General features: G+C 40.9%; 1 protein-coding gene across 1 annotated transcript in view; it reads left to right on the top strand.

The window, feature by feature from the left end:
- FOXP2 (forkhead box P2) overlaps window positions 1-26,580 on the top strand; it is a 273,445-nt gene that overhangs the window by 117,045 nt on the left and 129,820 nt on the right. Inside the window, exons 6-7 of the mRNA XM_078674364.1 lie at window positions 7,246-7,402; window positions 25,861-26,074. Coding sequence (XP_078530490.1) covers window positions 7,246-7,402; window positions 25,861-26,074 — 371 coding nt within the window. The remainder of the gene's footprint in view (window positions 1-7,245; window positions 7,403-25,860; window positions 26,075-26,580) is intronic.

Genomic DNA, 26,580 nt, shown 5'->3' with positions numbered 1-26,580 from the left:
AGGCCACTGCAGCTTGCACCACCCATTGCCCCTACCAGTGACTGTACCAAAACAACTACTAAACTTCATACACCTACAAGTGTGACACTTATGACAATTCCAGGCCCCCAAATTTATAAAAATGGCTTATGTGGCGGGTATTATTAATTCTTAACGTATGTTAACCCCTTCCCTGTGGGGCTAATTCCTCCACACTGTGGTGAGCACACGGGGGGGTGTGCATGGCGCCGCGGTGCTCGTGACGAGACCAGGTCATCATGAGTTACCGTGGAGCTGTGCTCATGACGGCCTGGGCTCATCACGACCCCGCCCACTGATTAATTCTCCCGCACAGGTGGGAAGTTAACCGCACGTGGGCGGAGCGGCGCCGTTATGACGAGACCAGGCCATCACGTTAACAGCTCAACTGTGACTCATGACTGTCTAGTCTCATCAAGAGCACACAAGGGGTTAAATCAAAAAACTGTTATTGTGCTAAACTCTAAATTAGACAAAAAGCACCACTACCTGGCAGACTTTCATAAGTGCTAATGTTGACAATTAAGTGCTGGTACCCAGCACCTCTAACCACAGTCTCAAATTAAGCACTGGTGACAAGACATACTGATATTATGGCTCGTGCTGTCAAAAATGCTTTCATAACTATTATTATACATGTTGCCACCATATAGAAGCAGTGACAGCGTAACTCTCATACGCTTATTTCAGTAAAATAGAGAGATGGAGCCTGAAAGTTATTATGCGATGTTAGTGTTATTTACTGTTCATTAGTTGATCATAGTGTACAGAGATCGTCCTGTGTGGTGTACAAAGTACTGATTAGTTGGTATTCAGATAACATCTAATGTGGCGTGGGGACCCTTTCTCCTCAGTGGCACCTCTCAGAGATCATGCAAATGTACCCTATTGTTGGGAAACTGGTAGAGCATAGATTTCAAAGTCGCAGCCCTTGATTAATGAACTGCTACAGTAGATTTGGACTGGCGTGAAGAAAGTTAGAATTTGATGTGCTCATAAATCAATCTGACAAGCCGGCGTCTGCAGCCTAGCATCCACTTGTCAGAAAACTGCATGAAATACAAACATTATACAAACAAAACATGTTGAAGGAGTTAAATTGCTCAGCAGGTATTGTGCACAGTGTCTGCAAGTTGTCCATTATGCAAACGTACAGGAAAAGCTCTGCACTCCCGGGGCTTTGTTTCTGGTTGGATTTGTGAATAGACGTTCAGACAGCCATCAGCTACAGAATGGAAATGACTCCCTTATTTCTCCCGAGGCTTTGGGCAATCCACATGACTTGCTCCATTATGCAGTCTGTTTTCCAGTGAGCGCATCAGAAGTTTCGCTTTTCCCCAAACTAAAAACGAAAGGTCTTCCACGGCAGCTTGTCGTTCTTTGAAGTGTGACTGCCTCACCATATTCTCCAGAGCTCAGAGAACTCTGATTTGTCTTGTAATGCCTGACAAAATTTGAAGTTATACTTTTGCGTATGATAGGGTAATACTGTGCCTTGAATGTAAAGCTAGCTTTTATGTTTTCCACCATGCAGAGAGAAAGACAGCTAACATGCCAGTGACATGGAGGCTCAAGTCGAGTTTGTTAGTAGATCTCCAGGGACCACATATCTGGGTGGGATTTAACCTATTCAGCTGAAATTATCAAACCAACCTTTGCAGCAGAAATTGCTGCAAATAAACTGTTACATGTTTAGTTTATCTATGTACCATCTCTAAGAGATGACAATGGTTTTCCTTTCAAAGCAGGTTTTACTCATTTAAGCCTGAGTTCATAACAAAAGTGTATGAGGTCGATGCTTAATGAACTACTCAGATCAGCAAATTGAAAGTGAGGTCTGTTCATGTCTGTGCTTTTTGAAAACATTACCCATGTACCCAATCCTGAAAGAAGGCCTTCACATTGAAAGGTCCCTGACTGCGAAATATAGAACTGTACTGTTTATGCTCTAATGAACATGCATGGCCCACGTGCATGACCCATTCCTATATATTAATTGGTTTTGCCATCTGCAGTTGAGCAAAGATGGAGACCTGCTGGTGGCAAGAGGATTCAGCTGCTGGTAACGTCATAGGATGAGTCCTGAGGAGGTGTCCCTAAAAGTACAATATTCTGGATTTCACTGTCTATTGCTTATTTATTTCTACCCTTATCAAAAGGTAAAACAATAATGAAAAAAAGTATTCCGCAGCAGTTCGATATATCATGAGTGATATTGTGCTTTGGTGCAGCAGTTCACACAGAGTTCATTAACGTGCATGGTTTACACCTACCCAGTTGCCATAAAGGAAAGTTGGCAAAGCTCATTCCTTAATGGCAGTGCATTTTTGTAAATAAGGGATGTGCTGACATTTGCACACACAAACCCTATATGCGTGTCCATTGTTGGAAACATTTGAATGATTTTTGACCATTTCATATATTCAAATTACTTCAGTCTCAACTGTCATTTTTGACTAGGAGTTTCGTGATCATATGGTGTTCACTTGCCTTACTACTACCCCTGTAAACAAATCTTAATGATCCCTTTTGTCGAATTTCAAACAATTGTCATATCACAATAAACTCTAATCTCTTTGCTAGACTTAACACCACATTCATACAGTTGATCGCAACCTTACAACACTTTCCTTACTCAGTGTTACAGACATCCTCCTTAGACAGATCTGTGCCTAACTTTTAACTCGATTCTGCACAATATCTCAGTGCTCAGACACATCCAGGTAAACTATATTATCGCTGCAGGTCCCTCAGGGTATACTATGTGGACCTTTATTTTTTCATGCTTTACAATTCCCTGATAGCACGTGGAACCTACACAGTTTGGTAATCTTTCATATCGTCATGCGTACTAACAACGATCGAGGAAAATATATACTGACACTGGTTTCTATGATAATTATTGCATTATTTGCAAAAAAGTTCTAAATGCAGATAATAGTCTAGTGAAAAACGTAAGTGCAGGCAACTCAGTGTTCAAGTGTGACAACGATATATCAAAATATACACAAATGAAGCAAAATGTAAAAGTTCACTGCTTATGTGTTTACAAGGGAAAACAGTTGTGTATATTCCATTACAGCATGTGAAACAGTTATTTCTCAAAACAACCTAGTGAAAGCATTTGGCGACGTTTTGACCCCTGTAGAATCTCGGGGTCTCCTCAGGACAATAGTCGTCTGACTTATTACCAAGAGTGTCTATCCACTGATCAAGAAATCGATCAACTGAGGACTCGTCTAGATGTTCTGTTTGATATTTCAGTGGAAAACTATTTTCAAGGTGTAGTGCCAATGTCACCACCACTACCGCTGGGCATGTCTCAGTCTGCCTGTGTGCTTCCTTCTTTCAAGAATTAGGCTAACCGAGACATCTATATCGATAGTTTAAAAATTATAGATGCGAATAGTCATGCCCCGAATTGGTGTAAAGAGGGTGGCCTATAGTAGTCTGAAAAGAGTCCCACAGTGGACACTATTTTGCATGTAAATTACATGGTCCCTGGTCCACGTGGGCATAGAAGGGGTTGTACTTGTGAGAATACATACTTACACTTCCCTGGGCAATATAATGCATACTTCCGGTTCTCATGTCTGTATGCTGATAGCACGTATCTCTTTTTTTCTGTTAGTTGCCCCTCTTAGTCTGTCATTCCTGTGCAGCATCCCACTCACCAGCCATCTCATATTCACTCAAAACACCAACACCTTTGTCACAGCTAATAAATATTTTGATCACTTGTGAGATTTGGAAATTGCATTTGATTTACTTGTAGTTCTGCAACACATAAACGAGTAAACATCAGTAAGATTAATCTTTCTGGAGTACTTATGCTTTGAGTCCTCTTCTTCCAGCTAGAACCAAGAGTTGTCTTTATTCCAGCAAGGCCATTTTATGTGAGACGTTTCGTGGGAGATCGTGGAATGCTGTGAATAAGTGATTGAGAGGTGCTTGGCTTATCCTATGCACTAGCCAATGAGTGGATAATTTTCCATACTAATCCTACCTACCTTCTCACCTTATGCACCCATCTGTTTGCAGAACTTCTGCTTCACTTTACTGTAAAAATTCCCAGAAACCTACATCTAAGATAGCTAATATTTCTTTTTACTGGGAAAACTCCAGGCAGTCCCTAGCCACTTTTCTATTTTGATGAGCTCTCCTTCCCTCTGTCAGAGTCACTACTTGTTCTCCTTCTCGCTGGGCTTAGAGTCAAAGGGTCTAGGAAGGCTTTGTGAAAGAATGGGAGCAGCTCCTCATAGGCAGAGTCATCAACTTCGGTTAGGAATTCATATTGTCCCTTGGAGTGTGATGAGTGCCAGAACTAAGTTTAAGCCAGTTTTTGCTCGCAGCTTACAGTACATTGTTATAAATTAGTTTTTGCCTACACACTTTGGTAATCTTTCATATCAACATGAGTACTGACAACGATAAAGAAAAATATATACTGACACAGGTTTCTGTGATAATTATTGTATTATTTGCAAAAAGGTTTTAAATGCAGATAATAGTATAGTAAATAATGTAAGTGCAGGTGACTCATTGCTCAAGTGTGACAATGATATATATAAATATACACATAAGAAGCAAAATGTAAAAGTTCACTGCTTCTGTATTTACAAGGGAAGACACGTGTATATTCAATTACAGCATGTGAAGCAGTTATTTCTCAAAACAACCTAGTGAAACCATGTGTTGACGTTTCGACCCTTGTAGAATCCCGGGGTCTCCTCAGGACAATAGTCTTCTGACTTATTATCAAGAGTGTCTATCCGCTGATCAAGGAATCGATCAACTGGGGACTCGCCTAGATGTTCTGTTTGATAGTGAAAAACTATTTTCAAGGTTTAGTGCCAATGTCACCACCACTACCACTTCTGCTTCACTTTACTGTAAAAATTCCCAGAAACCTACATCTAAGATAGCTGAAATGTTTTTTTACTGGGAAAACTCCAGGCAGTCCCTAGCCACTTTCCTATTTTGATGAGCTCTCCTTCCCTCTGTCAGAGTCACTACTTGTTCTCCTTCTTGCTGGGCTTAAAGCCAAAGGGTCTAGAAAGGCTTTATGAAAGAATGGGAGCAGCTCCTCATAGGCAGAGTCATCAACTCCAGTCAGGAATTCGTATTTTCCCTTGGAGTGTGATGAGTGGCAGAACTAAGTTTAAGCCAGTTTCGGCTCGCAGCTCACAGTACATTGTTATAAAGTTGTTTTTGCCGTAAAGGTATCGAAAATCTGATTTCACCTTGAAAATTAATTTTTAATTCTTTTTCTAGCATTTTTCCAAGTGGAGATTTGAAATACGTATTTGAATTACCTGTAGGTCTATGGAAAATCTAGCTTTGCATAAGTTGTGTAAAAATGCTTTTATGCTTCAGTTTCTATGTGTGCACCTATTTCAAATATGTAGTAGGATTTTCTTTGTATATTAGGCACGATTCCTTTTGGGTTTTCAAGGCAGAATTTAGAGGTGACTTATTAATATATAAAAATAGTTTATCCTATATTGCAGGCACTTTTTCTTGCCATGTGTTACTGCAGTTCTTTTAAATTGCAGCCCAGTCATATCTGTCGGTAGCATAAATATATACTCCATCCTACTTACAGCGCAGAACGTCCATGTCTTTGGTGAATTTATTTTACCATTAACCATTGCTTATTTTATGAATACCATTTAGAGTCCATAACACACACACTGTATCAATTAAATATATGTGTAACAGCGCACAGAATCCTAATATCCACACAATATTGGAGATGGAAGCAAGACAGTCTCCAACCACCGGAACCAAGTTGCTTGGCTCTATGTCAAAAAGATGTAAACCTACAAACATTAGCCTCCTAACACTACTTAACTGAAACTCTTTAACAGAGAGTGTAAAATCTGTCCACAGTCTCTGTACATTCAAAAGAACTTTGAATGCTCACATTCTATGTCTGAGTTCACACTCGATTAGGCATAAATTGATCACGCTCTAGAAACATCATAATTTAATGCCATTCTTTAATGTAGTACCTAGAGTTTTGCATCCTAGTGTGGCCTAGTTATCTGACCTACAAGCAGTGCAACCATACGACATTGAGGTGCAGGTTTACAAACACTTTGCATTGGGTTTGAGTTACCCAATGCAAAGATTGATGGTGGGATTTACAACCCAACATAAATCCCAAATTGCTTTGGATTATAACCTCAAATAATGCAAAGCTGTGCAGTGCACAGTCTTGCATTACTTTGTGTCAAGTGGGTGTTCTCTGGTTAGTGCATGGGGTGCCATTGCAACTACTCTTAGGTTTTGATGCAAATCCCAATTAAAAAAGAATTGTTAATAGAGGTTTTTGCCAAAATCCTGGACCTCCTCGAGGCTGTGTAACAAAATTAAATGTTTTAATTTTTCCTCATTTTTCCCACTGTGCGTTTGTGGTGTACATATACAAAGTGGGAAATGCCTTAATGCATCATTTTTGTATTGGAAGGAAACTGTTCCAGCATAAAACATACACATCACCACAACACAGGTTCCCTTGCACTATGGTGCAAGGTTGTCTTCATTAGAGAATGGCAGCCAAAAGTACCCCAGCGCAGGCAGAGAGCTCAACAGCACCTCATATTAATGAATATGGCACTGTTCTGCCTTTTCTGTACATGCTGTGCTGTGTTGCATGACTTCTACATAAATGTGGGCTAGATGGTATACAATGTACATAAAATGCATCAATACATGAAAGGGACTGTCAATGTGTTGTTCGCCATTTACAAAAGATCCCCTTCACCACCTATGTACATAACCAGCCAATTACCTATTGTACTGTAATAGTGATATATGAAATATTATCAGTAGAAATGCTTTTCAGCAATAAATACAAAAATGGAGCACACAGAAATATACTTTTTCTTTGAACGTGCGCACCACTCTTATATAAACTTACATGTTTTGTGTATCTGACTTCATATTTAATGAATCCTTCTTTAAAAAAACATATTTTTTGATGAATATTCCTTTTGAATCCTGAAGTTAAAGCAAATGGTTTCCTTCCAAGATGTATCAAAAAAAGCGCATCCAGTGAAACGGGGCTCTCATAATGGGGATGCCCTGTCCTTAATAGCAACGCACATTTACGGTTTATGAGCACCTTTTTATTTAAGAACTATGATGAAAGGCAGACAGTTCACATTTTCCATTTCCACTTGTCAATGTAGACTTACTTCTGCTCTTGATTTATTTTCTTAGCAGCAGCAGTTGGCAGCCCAGCAGCTTGTCTTCCAACAGCAGCTTCTCCAGATGCAACAACTCCAGCAACAACAACATCTGCTGAACCTGCAGCGGCAGGGATTAATATCCATCCCATCTAGCCAGTCCTCGCTCCCTGTTCAGCCTCTTCCACAAGGTAAGACACGAATTTACCTCATGCTCAACACTTTTCAGAGCTTGCAATTCCATTTGCTATTTACTTACCCTGTCCCCTCTTTTGTACAGTTAATCGCATCATTGAATACTCAGGTTACTATGAAATGTGCAGCCTTCACTAATGACAATATGTAAGAATATACAAATGAGCTACAGTGCTATAATATCTTACTATGAACAGTAAATGGCACTCTTCTGTGTCCTTATTCAGCCCTGACGCTCGTCTCTTCTTGTCTCTTCCTCAAGGTCATACACGTCTCATGGCTGAGGCCCTCTGCTTTTTTTTATAGTACTAGGCTTCAATTAATTCTAGTATGCAACACACGCCTGTAGGTCATGTGATCGGAAGGAAACCTTGAAGAGGCAATAGAAGCAAAACTGTTTATGACCATTTATATTTAAGGTTAGCAACCTGCTATGTTCTATTTTCATTAGGATTCGTATTATTTTCCTAAAGTGAGGTAAATATCTTCAATCTTTAAATGCATCCAAACCTCATGATATTCAGCGAAACATACACCACCAGCCTCGTTTATACACCCGTCCTAAAAACAGCTTGTTTCAAGATGAGTTTTTTTTATCACAATGCAACAGATAAAAGACAAGAAAGATCTCCAGGCAACTTCAGATAAATGCACACACATTGGAAGTAAAGGAGACCTTATAAAACGCTAGAAGTATATTTCTCCTGCAGAATTTCTTGAGCAGACATGTCTGGGTTAAACCTGAGCGTAGTGGGCATAGTGGGGCTATGCGGAGATTCATGGAGTCTCAAACAAACTTCGTGGAAGTCCGTGGAGCTCCTCTACGCCACCCGCCTCCACCCCCCACTATTACAAGTAAGTAATCATTAATTAAAAATATTTAAAACCACTCACCTCTGTACTGCGCCGTCCCTGGGCTGCAGTCCTCATCTTCCTCGCCATATCGGTAATCCTGGTAAAAACTGTGCATGCGCGTGCGACCGTGCATGCACATTTCTCAAAAGAAATGCGCATGGATGGGCCCACGCGCATGCGCAGTTTTCACCAGGATTAACGATACGGCGAGGAAGAGGAGGACTGCAGCCGGGAGACAGCGCAGTACAGAGGTAAGTGGCTTTAAATGTATTTTTAATTAATGTTTACCTACTTGTAATAGTGGGGTTGGAGGCGGGGGCTGGCCAACTCTGCTCCGCTGCGGAGTTTGCGGAGATTTGCCTTCTCCGCGTTCTCCGTGGAACGCGGAGAAGGCAAATCTCTGCACACTCCGTGGGCGGAGGTCTCCGCCTGGGGTTAGTCTGGTTATTGTCCTCACTTGCAGCGAGGAAACATTACAACATTTGGATGGATGAGCTGTGGGTTTATCTCAGTGTCTCCAAAATAGAAAGTCTTTTTTTCAGGGAGCAATCACATGCCACCACGCTTTATAAGAACTAGCTGAGAAATAGTGCGCAAAAGATATTCAGTTTTGGATTGATATATTTATTAAAATGTTTCGTTAGTCACCTTAAAGCAGATACGTTCGCACTAGAAACCAGTTCAGTGTTTTACCTGCTAAAATAACGTGGCCCCTTTTTCTTATAACAAATTCAACACTGTATTATAGGTCTGGTAGGATATGTGATTACAAGAGTCAGAAAGGGCTGCATGTAATCTGTTACAGTGGTCCAACCTAGAACTTTTTATGGGCCCAGTACAATGTCACGTTCCTTTGTACTTGATGGAGGAAGAAGCTTCTTCATAAATTACAGTAGTCAGGAACTAGTCTTTACTGTATTGGAAATCTTTGCCAGTAGCAAAGTAGTTTCAGTCAAAAAAAGGACCATTGTTTCTTTGACTGATTTCTCATTTGAAAAGAACAATAAAAAGCTACACTCCTCTAAGTGTGTATCATGTATGAGGGTTACCATAACATAACTAACTTTTTCACTGCACTAATGAGCAGTAACCAATATGGCCCGGTATCATTGAGGCCTCCCCAGTTGAGTTGTCCAACCTCCGACAACATACCCCCCATCCCACCTTGGATAGGCGCAAATAATTCCACTCATCTTTTGGGTGAGAGGTCGTGAGCCCCAGGTTATATTTTATTATAAAACACAAAAAATAATAGTTACATTCATAGTTAAACACCCAACGTTTCCCTTGATTATATGCAGTAACCCTTCATATTTACAGATTTATTTTATTTACACATGTTGATGACTAGCCTTAACAGAGAAGCTAATACATCTGATTTCCTTACCATATCTAGCCTTTTTTCTGAGCATCCACAAATTTGACTTTTGTGTGAGATCATAACAGTTCCCATTGTTATCTTCTGCTCCAGAACCTATGATTCCTGTCAAGTGGACCTGGGGTGGATCCCTCCTTTGGGGAGAACCCCTCCCCCTTGCATACCCCACTGGAGTACGCCTGTGCAGGAGGCCCACCTACCCGCCGGGATACCTACCTCGGGCACCCCTACACCCTACTGATTATCTGTCAGCTGCAAACCCCCTCCAAAATCCCTCCTGTTCTTGCCCACTCGCTCACTCACACTGAGGGACCTACAGAATGCAAGGGTATGTGCTACCATAAAGAGGTGGACCTAAAAGCTGTGACCTGCATATGGTCCCCTGGGATCCCAGAATTGCAGATAGCTGGCCCATATCATGGGGCACCTAGAGTCTGGCCTGGCTCCCTCTAGGCACTGCCAACTCCTAAAGGCTCTCTGCACTAAGAAAGATTTGGTCCCGTCCGTGTGCCCCAGCATTTTTTCAAAAAAGTATATTACGGCAGTCCCACCAAGCATATTGTGGCCTACTGACTGCCATAACACCTTCAGGGAACAGCAGTTCCCTGGCAGCTGCAATGGGGCTGTGGCAGTCCAACTGCTCAAATCGTAAGAGGACAGTCGGAAGATGGCCACCACAAGTCAGGCATTCCATGGACCACGAGTCTCGTAATCGGGTCCTAAGTCTTTATTTCCCCTTTTAAATTAAAGCATGATATAATCTTTACTGTTTGAAATTCACTTAACAGTAACACTGTGGTTAATAAAGTAACAAAGTTTGTCAGTAAGTTCCAGGTTCTATGGTGCTCATCAGCTCTTCCCCTATAACATGGAAGCAATGTAAGTTTCATAAGTCAATCTTTAATCGTAGCTCATTTTGTTATTAATTAAAAAAAATGCATTGGTTGTATATCAAAATTGAATTGGTACGGATCGTAAAATATAGAGTGAGATCAACGTTTATTTTTGATTACAGGTTATTTTTTAACAATATAATGTTGATCTTTTGTCGACCTGATGTTAGACATTACTTACAGAAACCTTGTTGCTAACAATACTGTTTCTATAACAATTGGGTGTATTATGTAGTGCCGTCTTGTAGGCACAAGCGGAAAGAATCCTTTTATATATCCGAAACATTGCAATTATACATTTTTTAAGCTGAATTCTTGTTCTGATTTTCACACCACAGTACAAATTATGGACTTTACTCTCCTTAGGAATGGGTCTGGACTTGCATAAGGGTTGAAAAGATCTTTAGAGCTTCCTAAAAGACATCTGCTACAATTCATTTTACCAGCACATGTTCCTTTGTTGTTAGATTTTCTCTTTCAAGGATCTGTTGTTCAGTATTATAATATATAGTCAAATGAGCAATGGCAAGTTCATCACTGTGATGCTTTTCCCTCTATGCAATGTACCTTGCCTTTTCAAATCAAGGTTGCAGTTCTTACAGCTGGAGAGAAAGGAAGTGTTTTCATATAAAGCATGGCCCTGATGGAACATGCAGGCTCCTACACACTGTCCTCCACATTCTTTCTTAGTCTTCTCTTTCTGGAAACAACAGGCTCAATTTTATAGTGAATGTCCTTGCCTTGTTGGAGGACGTCTACTTCCAAGATGTTTCTAAAGGCACACATATCTAAACACTGCAATGAACGAGAAACTAGAAACACATAGCTATTAGTTAACAGTGTCGCCACCGGTTGGAGATACCCTCTTATATTTTAATGTTTCTAAGAGCATTTAATTTCTATTAATTTGAGACCATGCCTTAAAATGTTCTGTTGCTTATATTTTTGCCATCTTGTGAATTATATTTCATTTTATATGAAGCTGTTTCCTGGCACTCAACAGAATCAACCTTGTGAAAACTCACTGCATTCAAGCATTTTGTTAAATAGAGTTGCACGGCAATATGAATCTGGATACACCAGTGATCATGGGAACAGTAGGGACCTTTTTTTCTCATTTTATAGAGAACACATTTTAAAACGTCATTACATTTTTTATGGTGCCATACTCCAAACAGATAGTGGTTAAAAATGCAGACATTCATTAATAATGTACAAGAAGGATATTAAACATCTTCCTGTGTACAAGTTTTTTCCTGCACTAAAAATATCTTAGAAGAATAAATATTTTTATATCCCATTAAATAAACATTAAAAATGAATATAGTTGATTGAAAATTAAAAGGTGAGAATAAACATTTAAGACGAAACCTAATTTCATTTTTGCCAATTGAATGATACAGAAAATTTAGATTTCGTGGTTTTAACATAACATGACAACATTGTATGTGTCAGAACAAGAGGCAGACTGCACACCTTCTCTTGTACACCGTAAACGATTTTTGAAAGAGCTCAATAAAGAGGGTTTGGTGTGCCAGATCAACAAGTGTCCTACCCCAGTAGCACAGATGTCAAATTCCAAAGGTACCTGGTTGTTCGTCATGCACCAGTTTCAAGCTGCACATCCATATAGACAGCAGTCACAGAAATCAAACCAATTCATGTTCAAGTAAACCATTTTTATTCCAGTGTTCTTCCATTATTTTTAAAGTTCATTCAGAGGCAACGTGATTCCAAACTTTAAATGCCCAAGAAATGCCTATCCAGGCTTTTTGCAATAGCACATTAAATGACATTTCATCCTGGGTAACCATGCAAATATTCACCCAATGCATTTCAGGCAACAAGTCCTTCATTGGAGGTAACCCTAATGTAAAATAGCCCATCAGTAACAATGACTTGCCTGTAAAACATTGCCAGTAATAATGATTAAAGTATGTGCAACATGCAATCCATAGAGTAAACACACAAACATCACCCCAGACCATATTATCGTGCGTGGCAATTACTGTAACCTTAGGGCAACCAGATATTGTGACCTGACTTCACCTCAACTTCGCGCAATTAATACCCAACCATCCTTCCTATTGTATTCCAGATAATATTATGACCAACTACAACACATGGTCATACTGAGTACGAACTAGAATTATTATTAAAAATAGACTAAATTAAAACAGGCTTAACTTTGAAAAACTGTTACACCAAAATAAAGTGAGCTTCGTGCGAAACTGAACTCTGTGCACTAATCCATGGTACAAAAACAAATGTGAACCTAACACCCACCTCACAGTGCTGCAGATATTTGATTTGAATCTCCAATAACCCAACGCGGGCACCAGCAGCGAGATCGCTTGATCTAAAAGCCATGAAACCAACAAAGTTGTGCCCACATTAAACAGATTGTTAAATGTGCCCATTTTTACGCCACAGTTGCAACCATTTAAACGTGCAGTGAGGTTTAAGCATGCCTTGAAATTTAAACGCACCATGTGACCGCGAATGTGAATCCAAAACTAAACATCAAAGAACTTAAACAAAAACTTAAAAACCTGCTCTAAAACAAAAACGCTCAATAATTATAGAAATTATGTAAACACCTCACATATACAATCAAAAAGTGTCAGTCATGAACAATGATGTATCCAGATCATTTTGTATAAGATAAACAAAGAGTTAACCATACCGTTTTCATAATAACATAATAGCTAAACAAAACAGTGCTCTGTAGATGAATAGGCAATATTTTGACGGTGTCAAATGGCTCCCTCTGATGAGCGTAATGCGATTTGGGGCTCCCAAGTGGCATCCAAGATGGTATTTTACTTATAGATGAATCTTCCGGGGTGCAGGCATACGGAGGGACAGAAACATATTGTATCAGAATGAACAAGAGGTAGTCTGTTATACATGGTCCAAAAATGTGTTTAAGTGCTCAATGGCGTAGTTTTGGCATGCAGGGTCGACCCCTCCTCTGACATAGTAGCAAGGATGTAAAATTCCAAAGGTACTTGCTGCATCGACACACACCAGTTTCAAGTCGCAGAACCATGTAGACAATAGTCGCAGAAATCAAACCAATTTTCGTCCAAGTAATCTATTTTTATCAATTTTAATTCCAGTGTTCTTCCGTTATTTTTAAAGTTCACACAGAGGGAATGCAATTCCAAACTTTTAATGCTCAAGAAATGCCCATCCAGACTTTTTTTTTTTTAGCAGCACTTTAAATCACATTTCATCCTGGGTAACCATGCAAATATTCACCCAATGCATTTCTGGCAATACGCAGTTAGGCGGGGGTAACTGTAATGTATAAACATCCATCAGTAACCAAGCATAGTCTGTAAAACATTGCCTGTTATATTGCTTAACCCACGTGCAACAGGCAATCCATAGATTAAATACACAAACATAAAAAATATATGAAAATTGGTTTGATTTCTGTGACTGTCGTCTATATTGTTGGGCGGCTTGAAACAGGTGCATGACGGCACACCAGGTACATTTGGAACATTGCATGTGTATCATACATAACGAGAAAAGTCACCTACATGATTTTAATCACTTATTTCAAATAAAGAATATATATGACCCACAATAGGCCTGAAAGAGAAACAGGTGGTGTTTAACAAATGAAGATTCTGATGCTGTTCAGTAGATCTTTTTAATTAGGTCTTACTCAACCCCACTGTTAGACCTGGCATCCTTGGTGAAGTTTTCCCTGACTTTTTGCCTTCTGACTTGTTTTGATGACTTCGTTTTTTGCTGGCTTTATGATTCTGGACACTTTATCACTGCTAACCAGTGCTAAAGTGCATATGCTCTGTACTCTAAACATGGTAACATTGGCTCAGCCACAATTTTCATATTTCATTTACTAATACGTTCATAGTAAGGTGCACTATATATTTGCAGGGCCTGTAAATTAAATACCACTAGTGGGCCTGCAGCACTGATTGTGCCACCAACTCAGTAGCTCTTTAAAAGTGGCTCAGGCCTGCCATTGCAGAGCCTTTTGTGTAGTTTTAAACTGCCATTTCGACCTGGCAAGTAAACTAACTTGCCAGGCCCAAACCTTCCTTTTTAGGTCGACCCTAGGCAGAGCTATACACTTTGTGGGCCTACAGCCCACCCATTGCCTTACTTATTACCTTGATTGTTCTTTAAAAAAGGCTTATTTGCCAGTGGTTCATCCTTTGTCTTTTTCCCTACTTTTTACATGGAGCACTGCCCAATTACTGGCATCTTTACACCTTGGTGCTTATGTATTTGTTTTGGGGAACAATGTTTTTCTTTGTTTCCTGCTCATGTTTTCTGTGTCTGCATCTGTCCCCACCTCGAAAACATGGCAGTCCTTACACATGCCCCCCATTATGCATAAGTTACTTACTCCCCTAATTGCTTGTTTTATTTAGGTTCAGGCATTTGAATACAGAAGTGGCTGGGATGTGCTGCCGGAGCCTTGTGACGCCAAGCGCCGCAGGCACTACAGCACTCTGGTGAGGTGTGCTATGAAAGGGTCGCACTGCTGCTCTTAATGTGTTGGAATGCTTAGCTCCTCGGTAGGGGTGACGTTTTTCATCTGAAATTGATCCCGAATACCTGTGATCCCGTAATATCACGTTGTTCGTGATCTACAATCAACAACCTCTATTTAGTACGCCACAACATTACTAATTTTATGAACTTATTTTTTGCTGCCACACGTAAAAGCTGAATATGGGCTTTCCTCTTCCAGGCCAGTGACAGCAGTGGCATTTTCCTTATATTGCTGAGCATGGAACCCTGAATAGCTGTAGAGGTATTTGAACCATTTTTAGCCTTCTCTCTTGGAGGTGGTGTTCCACGTCCTTTATCAATTAATCTCTTAATTAGTAGCACTATTACACCTTTTCATCAAGCATGAACATTTTTAGAAAGGTTTTTTTTCCTGTGTTATCCCAGCAGGATTGAGCATTGCAGGTTTTATGTGTGTGAGTATTGTGGGGATTCGGCTGTCGGAGGATCTCTTGTCCTTTCGTAGGGCTATTAAAACTTTTCTATTTTAAACTTGACTTGACTTTTTTTTAGCTGTTGTGTTTCTTGTGGTTGTTGCGTGGTACCTTGCCGTGCGCCGGGACGCCCCTTAGCTGGGGCAGCTGTGCGCAGTACAAATTCACGTAACATAACATAACATAACATAACAGTATGCACACACATACACTGTAATGTAGTGCACACCATTTGTAAGCAAAGGGCACCACAAGGCCCTGTCTGCTGTGAAGTGCTGTTCATTCATATCTGTTTTTCTGCTCAGCTCCTCTGCGACTCAGGAACTATAAAACTGCATTGCATGACTTGTTTAACTGCAATAATAAATACTTTTACAGTGGCAACAGGGAAACTGCCACCTAGCATAGAAGAGTTGAAGCCCTACATCAGCTGTGGTTACTTGCAAAATAACTGACAATCTGTGCATCCACTTCTTGAGAGAGAAATTGATTTAGTGATGTAACATTTGTGTGGCAGGCAGCTGGTACAATTGCAGCATGTGTGGACGTGAACTGAGGCTAGTGAAAGAAATAGAAGCAGCATCCATAGTGTCTGTTAAGGTTTACAAGCCAATGGGTTTAATTGAGAAGACTGTTTTTAAAACAGAAATTTCAGGCATGAATTATTTTCATTTGATGTAAGCAGTGTGCCAAGAAATAATGCTTTGTATTTATGAGCAGGTAAACATAAATACTTTTTGCAGAAGAATAGTGTTGGTGTCCCGTCACATGCTGCTTTAATTTTGTCATATGTCATTGTTAGAAATGGGATTTCTGGTTGGCTAAGGCTTGCGCCAAAGCCAGGCAGAAACCACCACTCTAGTCAGGGCTGGGGAGTTACTAGCCAAATATAACCCCTGCTCACCCCCTTGGTAGCTTGGCACGAGCAGTCAGGCGTATCCCGGAGGCAATGTGTAAAGCATTTGTGCATGCACACAACAGCAACAACATCCCAGACACACTACAAAAGGAACTCCACACAAGGTTATATCAAAAATAGCCTTTGTATTCTCAAAACACATTAGAATAGTAAACACATAACATACACTGTGCCAACTGGCATGGGCAATATTCACAAGGGATTATAAACACATGACAGGGCCACATGGACCACTGTCAGAATTGTCACAAAGCGAACTTGGTAAAAGTAAAACAGATCATAAACGTACAACCAGTAAATACTGGTAATCACTGTACTTAGCATCAGCCTGTAACATAAACTACATTATGCACAGTATCACATCAGATTTACATTTTGTGTCAACCTCACCAGCATAAACACATTATGCAATTCTCTCACAAGTCTAAACACATTAGTCCTAACCTCCTAAGCATAACTCACATTAGGGGCATAAGTCACACAGAGAGATGTAATCTCACTAGCATAAACCATGATATGCAAAACCAACCTCATAATCCTAAAAGGCCACATTTAGAGGTATAACACAGGGTGCATAAAACATACTAAATGCATCACATTTCCTTGCACCACATCACATTAGCACATAAATCACATTATGGCCTGGCGCCCTATAAATCTCCCAGTCCCCCAGGCCAACTCCAAAAAGGGGGCTCAAATGCCCTGTATCCAGAATGTCAGGGCGTGCTGCCAATGCAGCGAAAGTCAATTGCGCCCCTGCGCAAACCTAAACCGTGCAGCTGGCACTAAATGCTGCACAGCTGTGTCACGGGCAAAGAAGTGCAACTCACTCCTAACTCAGACATACCCCCAAAGTCAAGAGAGACCTAAACGGTGCAGCTGCCCACTGCTTGTTGGGCAGCTGGGGATCTCCACATGAGGCCTGGCACCATTGTGATGCTTCTGTCCCTCTCAGGGACTCTCTTAATTAACTGCACAAAACGTTGCAGCTTTCTGCGCTCTCACAGGGCAGCTGGGATCAGCCAAAGACGCGGGCACCACTGTGCCCCTAGACTCAAGGTGCCTCCACCCGTGGCAAAGCATGGGCCCCTCTGGGCCCGCTAAATAATTGTGCCTATCGTTGGAGCCACACGGGCTCAGAAGATAATTATGCCCCCACACATGGCAGCATGGGCACCACTGGCCATTGGGACCCCCACTGGGGCCTTAAACAAAACATGTCCCTTTCGTTGGAGCAGCCCGCTGCCATCTGGGGCCACTTTCGACTGCTGCGAGGGTAAATGGGTGGGCAAACCTGGCCCTCGGGAACTAACCATGGCACCTGTTGGAGCGGCCCACTGCTAGACGGGGCCACTCTGACTGTGTGCCTCACACTGGCACTGACCCCAAAGAGCCCCCACTCACCGGGTATTCGCAGGACTCCTCTCCTCCAACCGGGGATTCACAGGACTCCTCTTGCTGCTCTCCTCACCAGGATCGGCAGCAATTCACCTGCGGCGGCACTTCTGTTCACCCAGGCCCCCTCCTGGGACCCGGGACTTCTGTGGACATAGGTGAGGCTCTCCCTCCCACATGGGAGCCCCGCAGAATTGCCGCAACACCTCTCTACCTTCACCCGGGACCTCTCTATGGAGCCCGCAAGGCTCCGCCATCACTTCCTCTTTCCGGTTGCCGCTCTACCCAGACACGCCTGACTTCCGGGTTGCGCTGCGGCAGCTGACGGCGGCTCCCTTTTCTTGCGGCGGCAATGAGGGGTGGGCTCCCTCGGATTGTAAAATATAAAGCGGGGTAGGGACCCATGATTAAAGTGACATGACAGCGGGGTGGTCACCCGCTCTTCAAAAATAAAATCACCAATGCTGGGTGGGCACCCGCGATTCTCCCAACTCGGGTGAACCTCGCACGCTGGGGTTCCCTCCAGGAAACGGCACGCAGCACAGCGCTGTTCAGCACTCATGCGGGGTAGGCTCCTGCTTTAAATAAGGAGCGCAGGGGGGAATCCCACCAGCAGGGGTTCCCTCAAAGCTTCAGCTGCAGGTGAGCCAACTCCTTCATCTTGGTAAATTGAGTACAGCCCTCACAAGGCACTAGATGCAGAAAAGGTCCTGCCAAGGTCCGAAGCAAAAGCACAAGGTCCACAGAAAAAAAGTCCTGGAGGCATCAAGAGGCAAAGCAGGGCCAGGGAGTCAGGCCCTCATGACAGCCCCCACTGTGCCCCGGCAGCACGCCCCCAGCAGGATCAGCACACTCCAGGAACTGAACATTCTTTATGGGGTCACAGTCCCTTCTTTTATACACCTAAATCCTTTGTTCTCAACTGTAGGGCAAGGGGAGAACCAGATACAACTGGTTCAGGAGTACTTGTTTTGCTCAGCTCCCCTCTCTATTCACAGGACAGACCAGGGACATCAGGAGGTGGAGCCAGCATTGTGGAGGGAAGGCACAGCCCTATCCAGGTCCCAGGTGCAACTCCTCCCTCCCATCTACATGCAGATCTCCCTATTCAGTACCGGGCAGACCCATCCTGGCTCCTGGAGCCAACCACACCAGCCAGCCATGAAATTCACATCAGGCAGGCAGACACCCTGCACATAGAAATGCCAACTTCTAAAAGTGGCACTTCTCCACTAGTCACAATAAATCTGCGCACACCATTGCACAGCAATTATTCTCACGCGTTCGCACATACTACACTCGCTCCTGCACACCTCTCATACCAGGAACTACCAGGGACACACATATCCCCCATGCATTCCTATGGGAGGGCAGGCCAGTCTCACCCCCCTGTAGTGTGCCTGGAGCCAGGGCAGGAAAGGCAGTGACCTTGTGATCTTCAAAGGATTCTTTTTTGTCTCCCTCATGTCAAAGGCACATTTGGGTATAAGTATTAGACTCCTGACACCAACAAATCAGAACTTTCCTGGATCCAAGGACATTCTGCCTGGAAGAAGAGCTGCTGTGCTGTAGGAGGGACTGCCCCTTTGCTACCTGAATTGTTGTGTTGAATGCTGATTGCTGTGCTATAGGAGGGACTGCCACTTTCCTACCTGCTCTGTTGTGTTGTCCTGCTGCCTCTTCCTGGGAGTGAGAGGTCCGAGACCTGCTCTCTACATCCTTGAATCCAGGATTCTCCAAGGACTTGCTAGCTTGCATCCTGTTTTCTGAAGTCTCAGGGGCACAAAATACTTCTTGGAACGGTGCTGGTGCTGCTGGACTCTGTCATCTGTAAGTCCTACCCTTGCCCGAGATGCCCCATCCAGTCCTGAGCCTCAGAAGTTGTTTTCTCAGCTGTTATTCTGCGAAAACTGGTGCCTTGACCCAACTAGGTGAGAAAAATTGAAGCATTGTTCCCCGATGCCAACGAAGTGGCAAATCGACAATGATGTGGGTCCCGACTGCAAGCTCGAAGACGACACAACGCCGATTCTTTGACACTGTCTGGAAGGCTCGATTATGACGCAGAACAGAATCTTCATTACCGTCTGCGAAGCTTGTCTCTGACTCAGTGACCGGGCTGCAGGAAAAATTCCAACACATCATGTGCTTAACATCGGTGCTTTGCTCCATATGTGGTTCTTTTTCAGAGGCCCCTGCATGGGTTTTGTAGCTGGCCTGCCCTCCATTGCGGTCAGCCTGAACTTTGAATTTGTACCTCTCCCTCGTGACCTCAAGTAACCTTTAGGCTGCTAGTGAGTTATACGTACTGCTTTTGCATTTAATCTTCTAAAAATTCAAATCTCGACTTCTACTTACTTAATGTTTGTTATTTTGGTCTTATTTTACTAAAATAAATATTCTCAATTGTTCTAATCTGGTGAGGAGACTTTTTGTAGTGTTTTCACTGTGTTACTATAAGTGTTGTACAAATATTTTACACATTGCCTCTTAAGCTTGACTCCTCTGTGCCAACCTATGAGAGGGTAAGCACAGGTTAAATTAGAGTGTGTATCTGACTTAACCTGACTAGGATTTTGGCTTCAGCTTGGACAGGGAGTATACTCTGCAACCAGAAACCTCAATTTCTAACAGCCACCTCCATCATTTATCTAGTCGAGGTGATTCAATCATTATGTAACTCAAATGTGAGAAAATCTTGGGAAGCCTGGTTTTATACATTTCAGATAATGTACATTGTACTCAAATGTTGTCCACTGCTTAAAACTATGTAATGTAATAAATAAGTCATGGTCTATTAGTCAGATTCTAAAATAGTTCGCTTCAAACATGTATCTGAAAGCTGTATTGATAATGTCAACTGTCCTCCATGGCAGGCTTCCTATGGCAAGCTTTCCATTATATGCTTACCTTTTCAACAGTCTTCCAAGTGAATTTGTTGCCACTTTAACTCTACTTCAGCTATAGTGGGGCAATTGGCATTCCGAATTGTAGTTGATGATCACCTATGTCACTATATATGGCTGAAAGACATATATTCTCAAAAGCAGGATGCTAATTAACATGGCATTCATGGGTAAAGGTCATCATATTTAGCATTCAAGCTGCAAATGTAAATCCAGTTAATACATTGAGTTGCAAATAAAATCTGATTTCCCCTAAACAGACAGAAAAAAGGCATCCTCAATAAAAAGCACTAATATTTAATAGTGAATTAAATTAGCAAAAATAGAAATGTTAGTAAAGTTGTTTGAAATTAGACCTACCTCAGGGCACTGTTGAATGTCTTGTATTTGTCACAAATATATCATATGGCCTCTTCCCAACATACATTTTAGTTCTGTAAAAATACATCAATTTAACAATTAGACAGATCCTACGTTTTTCCATTGGAATATATTTGAGTATGTTCTGAAGTGAACATCTTTTGTTGACTACTCAATCAAGCATGTTTGATGATCTTCTTAGCTCATGAGTGAAACGTATGCCCTGCCTGTGGCATATGTCTTGCTCTCTTTTGCATTTGTTGTAAGATGACTATGTGACTCGGTCTCTGTGTGCTAAATTCCATATATTTCTCCGGGTAGGCATTGGACAGCAGAATGCTGCCTGGTGAAACGTCAATTGTCATATTTTAATAGGTGTCCTTTGTGAAATTGTGAAATGTAAAATGGAAGATTAGCACTGATGGATATATTATGTCACCTCTGTTTGTTTCCTTAATGTGGGACAACCCCCTATACACTATTTTGGTTAAAATATGTGTTACATTTCTAAACATACTTTTCTAATACGCTAACCTTTCTTTGGTATATCAATTCATAAATGCACATAATGTTAAACTATAGCACGTTGTATACATATTATTTGATTACTTCTGTTTCAATATATCATTTGTATTTCTTGGCGTAAAATAAACTGTGTGCCGGATTCCCTCTTTCTCCAGAGTTGTTTCATTTGCCAAACTTTTCTCATGAATTACTCTTAGAGTAAGCACACTTCCCATCTTCTGTTAAGCTACCATTTCTGAGGTTTATCTTTAGACTGGGCTGAATCAGGGAAACTAATCATATAATGGTCACCTGATTCTCAGTAATGATTGAACATCTCCAATGGTGCACCTGTATCAGTAAAATGTGATATGGTTTACCACATAACCATACTAACAAGCCTACTGCCCTTAATGGGCATTAAAGGGGTCGTATTGGTGTCAATTTGTTAAATAAGAAAGCATTTAATTACCCAAATTAGCCATTCTCTGCATCATTAAGGAATAGACTGACATCTTAGCACCAGATCTGAGAGAAGATGATGAATGCTTTCTAACTTGGGGTGCTTTGCCCAATTACTATGGTTTGTTTTGCAATGAAACCTCTGAATGGGTGTGAGAAATACTTTATAGCAACTGTATTTCCAAGAAAAGATGATACATTGGAAAATGTAGAATGAGCTCGCACAATTTAGAATGGGGCTCCTCCCTGTGTTAGCAATGATGATCAAAGGACCCCTGCTGTGTTATGTGAAAATGAAAAGTGGTGGAAACATCAGTGCATTTTTGTTTATTTTGTCCTCTATACAGCATTGTGAGAATGTCCTAGTTCACACCCATATTTAATGAAAAGGGAATATCAACAATAAGAAAAACAATGATTACCTTCAATACACCAATGAATATACAGTCTTTACTAGAACGCATTTGCCGCACCAGCTCATCTTTGCCTGCCGGCTCAGAAGGAGGGGCCGTGACGATCTCAGGAGGTGCCGGAGCACCATGAAAGCTTGCAAGCATCCCGCAGCATGGGACATGCATGGGCGTGACAGGGCTATGCCTGGTAAAAACTGTGCGAAGACGGGCCCGTCTTAGCCCATCATAGACCAGAAGAGGCTGGGCAGGGCCAGCCTTCTTACCTCTAGACCCTGGGTCTTGGCTATTCTGGAGTAACTGAGGGTGCCTGTACCTTTGTGTTATTGCTGCTGCTTGCCTGCCGCCTGACATTTGCTGAGTTGTGTTGGGGTCGGACTCGGTCCCATTCTCCTGAGGAAAGAAAAGGGAGTCTTCCCGAAGCCTCAACGGCGCACCTATGTTCAGATAGCGCCCTCCCATGCCACCCCTTCTATATCTGTCTCAGGGAGAGGCACCTCAGAGGTATTGCGCGTTATACTCCACTCTAGAGGGACATTTATTTTTACTTTGGTTCTTCCTATATTGACTTAAACTGACTGCTTTAAGAACCTTGAATATTGTATTTAGCCTGCATAATAAGATACATTCTGCCTATTTTTAGAATATTGTCCACCTTAATTATCACTATTTTCTTATGATAGTGCAACATCTTATAATACATTTACCATTTTTTTCTGGCATAGTGCGACTGAAAGGTTATATAGGTTTTCATTCAAATTTTAGGCATTAATATTTAAAACCGCTATTTTTATAACAAAATGTGAGAACAGATAAAGTTGCAATGAAAATATTAGCTGAACTTAATGATCCAGGCGTCTGTTGTGATGTTGCCTTATTTATTCTAAAAGCTATAAATATACAGAAATGTATTGCTCCCTAAAAGCTAGTATGTATCTGTCAACGACACATTTTTATGTAATTTGCTGAAAAACCATTTAAAATGACTGTTTTTTAACAGTGCATTTTAATTCTGTAACAGCTTTTATGGTTGTTGTACATACCAAATAAACCTTATATTGAATTGAATTAAATATACGAGAGCTTTATCACGTTTTTGAAATTTGTACGGAAAGAAAGAGAAGGAATCATCCAAATATATGGCCATAGATGATTCGTCCCACACTACTTATCAATAAGCCGAAGTTATTACAGAATTTGTTTTTAGGCATGTGTAGTCTTACCCTTTCGCACTTTCCTACATTTCTTTTCTCTCTTTTTGTGATGTACTATTTGCATGTATTTTTAGAACCATACTTGTTGTAGAATGAAATTCCCAATAGACATTGAAATTGAAGAAAAAGTAGCCAACCTGTATTAGTGTGCATATATTTATTTTTTGTCAAAGTAATTTTAACAAGCTAGACAAAGCAAAAAAGACACCAATTGCGAGTTTCATAAAAAGCTGTAGGAAAATGGTCTTACACCCGGCTAGGAACATTAAAGTGCTTGGGATAAGTGCTTAGGACACTTGCTTTGCTTGCTTGGATCCCACTTCCTTCCTTTTACCTAGTAATCCTGGTTTACTTACAGTTTTCTTTTTCACTGATATATCACACAAGATTGTGCCCGAGTGCTGAAAACGGAGAAAATCAATATTGTACAATTATTTTCAGTATGAACAATATGAGACCTTGCTTTGCTGTAATTCTAGCCTCAATCATATTATCATATTCTGCTCTAACATGTTTATATAGCCGGTTTTATTAATCTCTAGGGAAAAGATCACCTAAAATGATAGGGTGTACAAGAGAGGTGACTTTGTATAAGGGATATCAGAGTATCTGGGACAGGCTTCACTTTTCATAACATACATGCTGAATCTCAGGTGCAGCTTTTAAGGTGGGATCCTAGCTCATCGCATTGAAACTGTTATAAGAGACTAAATAGCTCTATCACAAAAGGATCTGCGCCAGGGCAAACATTTTAACTAACTGATTCAGAATTACATTCCTGTTTGAGTAACAGAAAACAGAGCAAAACAATTTTGCAAAGCTCTTCAAACATGGAATATGGACTTAGGTTTGTCGCAGCATTTATTGGCTGCGTTTCTTATTACATAAGCAACAATACCATTTAAAATCACAAATCTTCATTTGTATTATGCTCCACAATTTTTGTTGATTGCACATGATTAAAATGTACTTCATTTGTTTTGTATTAGGAAAGCTAAAAGATTGTAGCAAAAAGGATTTGCACTATTTTTCCTCCAGTGCAGTCCATGGCTTCATGGGTGCATTGAGTAAATTCCTGAATATAATTCACGTTGCTGCAACAGGTGAACATTGTGCTTTCGATTCACTAACCTTAAGATTCCATCGTGAATGTTCTTGATGATTGTACAACAAAGGCTGCATTCCATGCATTGTACCTGTGACTGAGGTGGTGACTGACAGTTCCAAGCCAATATTTGCACCGATCAAAACGTGAAATTTGCACCAAAGAACAATTACATTTTGTTCTGGTGGTGTGTGCAAAATTGTCTGCGTTTATTAAACTTTGAAATATTCAGATGACTATTCCAGGTAGATCCAAACTTAGAATGTGAGAGTAAGCTATCTAGAATATAAGAGTATTTTTTCTCTTTGAAAATATTGTAAAGTTTCTGAAACTGAGATGAAGTTGTTTTGAATACTGAATGATGCAATATTTTAGATTCATATTTTCATATTCTTTTTTAAAATTGTTTAAGATCTAGATTATTTAACATATAACTTTTGTGTATAATCTAGCGCTACATTCTCAGAGCGTTTTCCCATGAATTGGTATACATCCTCCTAGAAATGAATTCATTGGCAACATCTAACCACAAAAACCTCTTTGTGAACAGGCCATAGAGCTTTAGAATGTTCCTTTAGCATTCTATTTTTTCCTTTCAGTCTTTCTGAAAGCTGCATTTCTAAAACAAAATGTGCAGCTAATTTGGAAGCATGAGCGTTTTCACAAATTAAACTAGATCAATGAAAGTCATAAACTGCACATGGGTATATAAATGTCTAGGTTCCTTTCATATTCGTAGTTGCTTCATACAGATCATATTTTAAAACATGACCGTTCTCTTTCACTCTGGAAATAGGAGTCGAAAAGTAGAGTAAGGTGGAGGCCCAAGATGTTATTAAAATATTTCCACTTGATGTTTCTTCTACTGATTGAACGGAAGTATTTGAAAGCATAGTTATGAATTCTACATCCATTGCTTGCAGACGCACACACTGATCTGTCAAGTAAAATACTTATTCCATTGCCCCTTTATGGTGACTTCTTTTCCCCCCACAAAAGCAAGCATATTTTATCAAAATTTTACTTTGTGCTGCTATTAAAGTTGCGCTTATTGTTTGACAGCTGGCCTAAGCCCTGCTGAAATTCAGCAGTTGTGGAAAGAAGTGACCGGAGTCCACAGCATGGAGGAAAATGGCATCAAACATGGAGGGCTTGACCTCACTACTAACAATTCCTCTTCTACTACCTCCTCCAACACTTCCAAAGCATCCCCACCAATAACGCACCATTGCTTAGTCAATGGACAGTCCTCTGTTCTAAGTGCTCGAAGGGACAGGTAAGTGTGGTGAATATTGTCAGTTTTCATAAACTATTATATACATATTGTGCAATGATCTTTGATATCTGCAGGAATGAAGCTTGTCAAATTACTCATGATAATTATTCATTCTATCCCCCACGTATGGTAACCAAATTGTGCACACCCAATGTCTCCATCTTCATACAGCCAATATGTTTTATTTTATTTTACTTTTTGTCAAACTGGTTGCTTTATTGCCACTTCAGGTGAATTTAACACTAACTATATTTTTACATAAATTAATTTAGCCAATGTATGCAGCGAGACAAGTTAGCAAACATAATCGAACATTTGTAGTGGAAGTGAAAGGGAACGGAAATGAACCGAAATTGACTCAAATGTGAAAAGGCCTGTGGGTCTTTACTTTCTGATCTCACACATCATACACAATTATTTTATTCTCCCAGGTTTTGCTCTACATCTGCAGCCCTAACTATTACTCTGAGCATCCTTCATCTCACACTTGCAGAAGTAATACATTT

The sequence above is a fragment of the Lissotriton helveticus genome, chromosome 1_1 (assembly GCF_964261635.1).
Source record: "Lissotriton helveticus chromosome 1_1, aLisHel1.1, whole genome shotgun sequence".
In the NCBI taxonomy this organism is placed as follows: domain Eukaryota; kingdom Metazoa; phylum Chordata; class Amphibia; order Caudata; family Salamandridae; genus Lissotriton; species Lissotriton helveticus.
The sequence above is the reverse complement of the archived record's forward strand: the minus strand, read 5'-3'. Positions and strand labels throughout refer to the sequence as shown.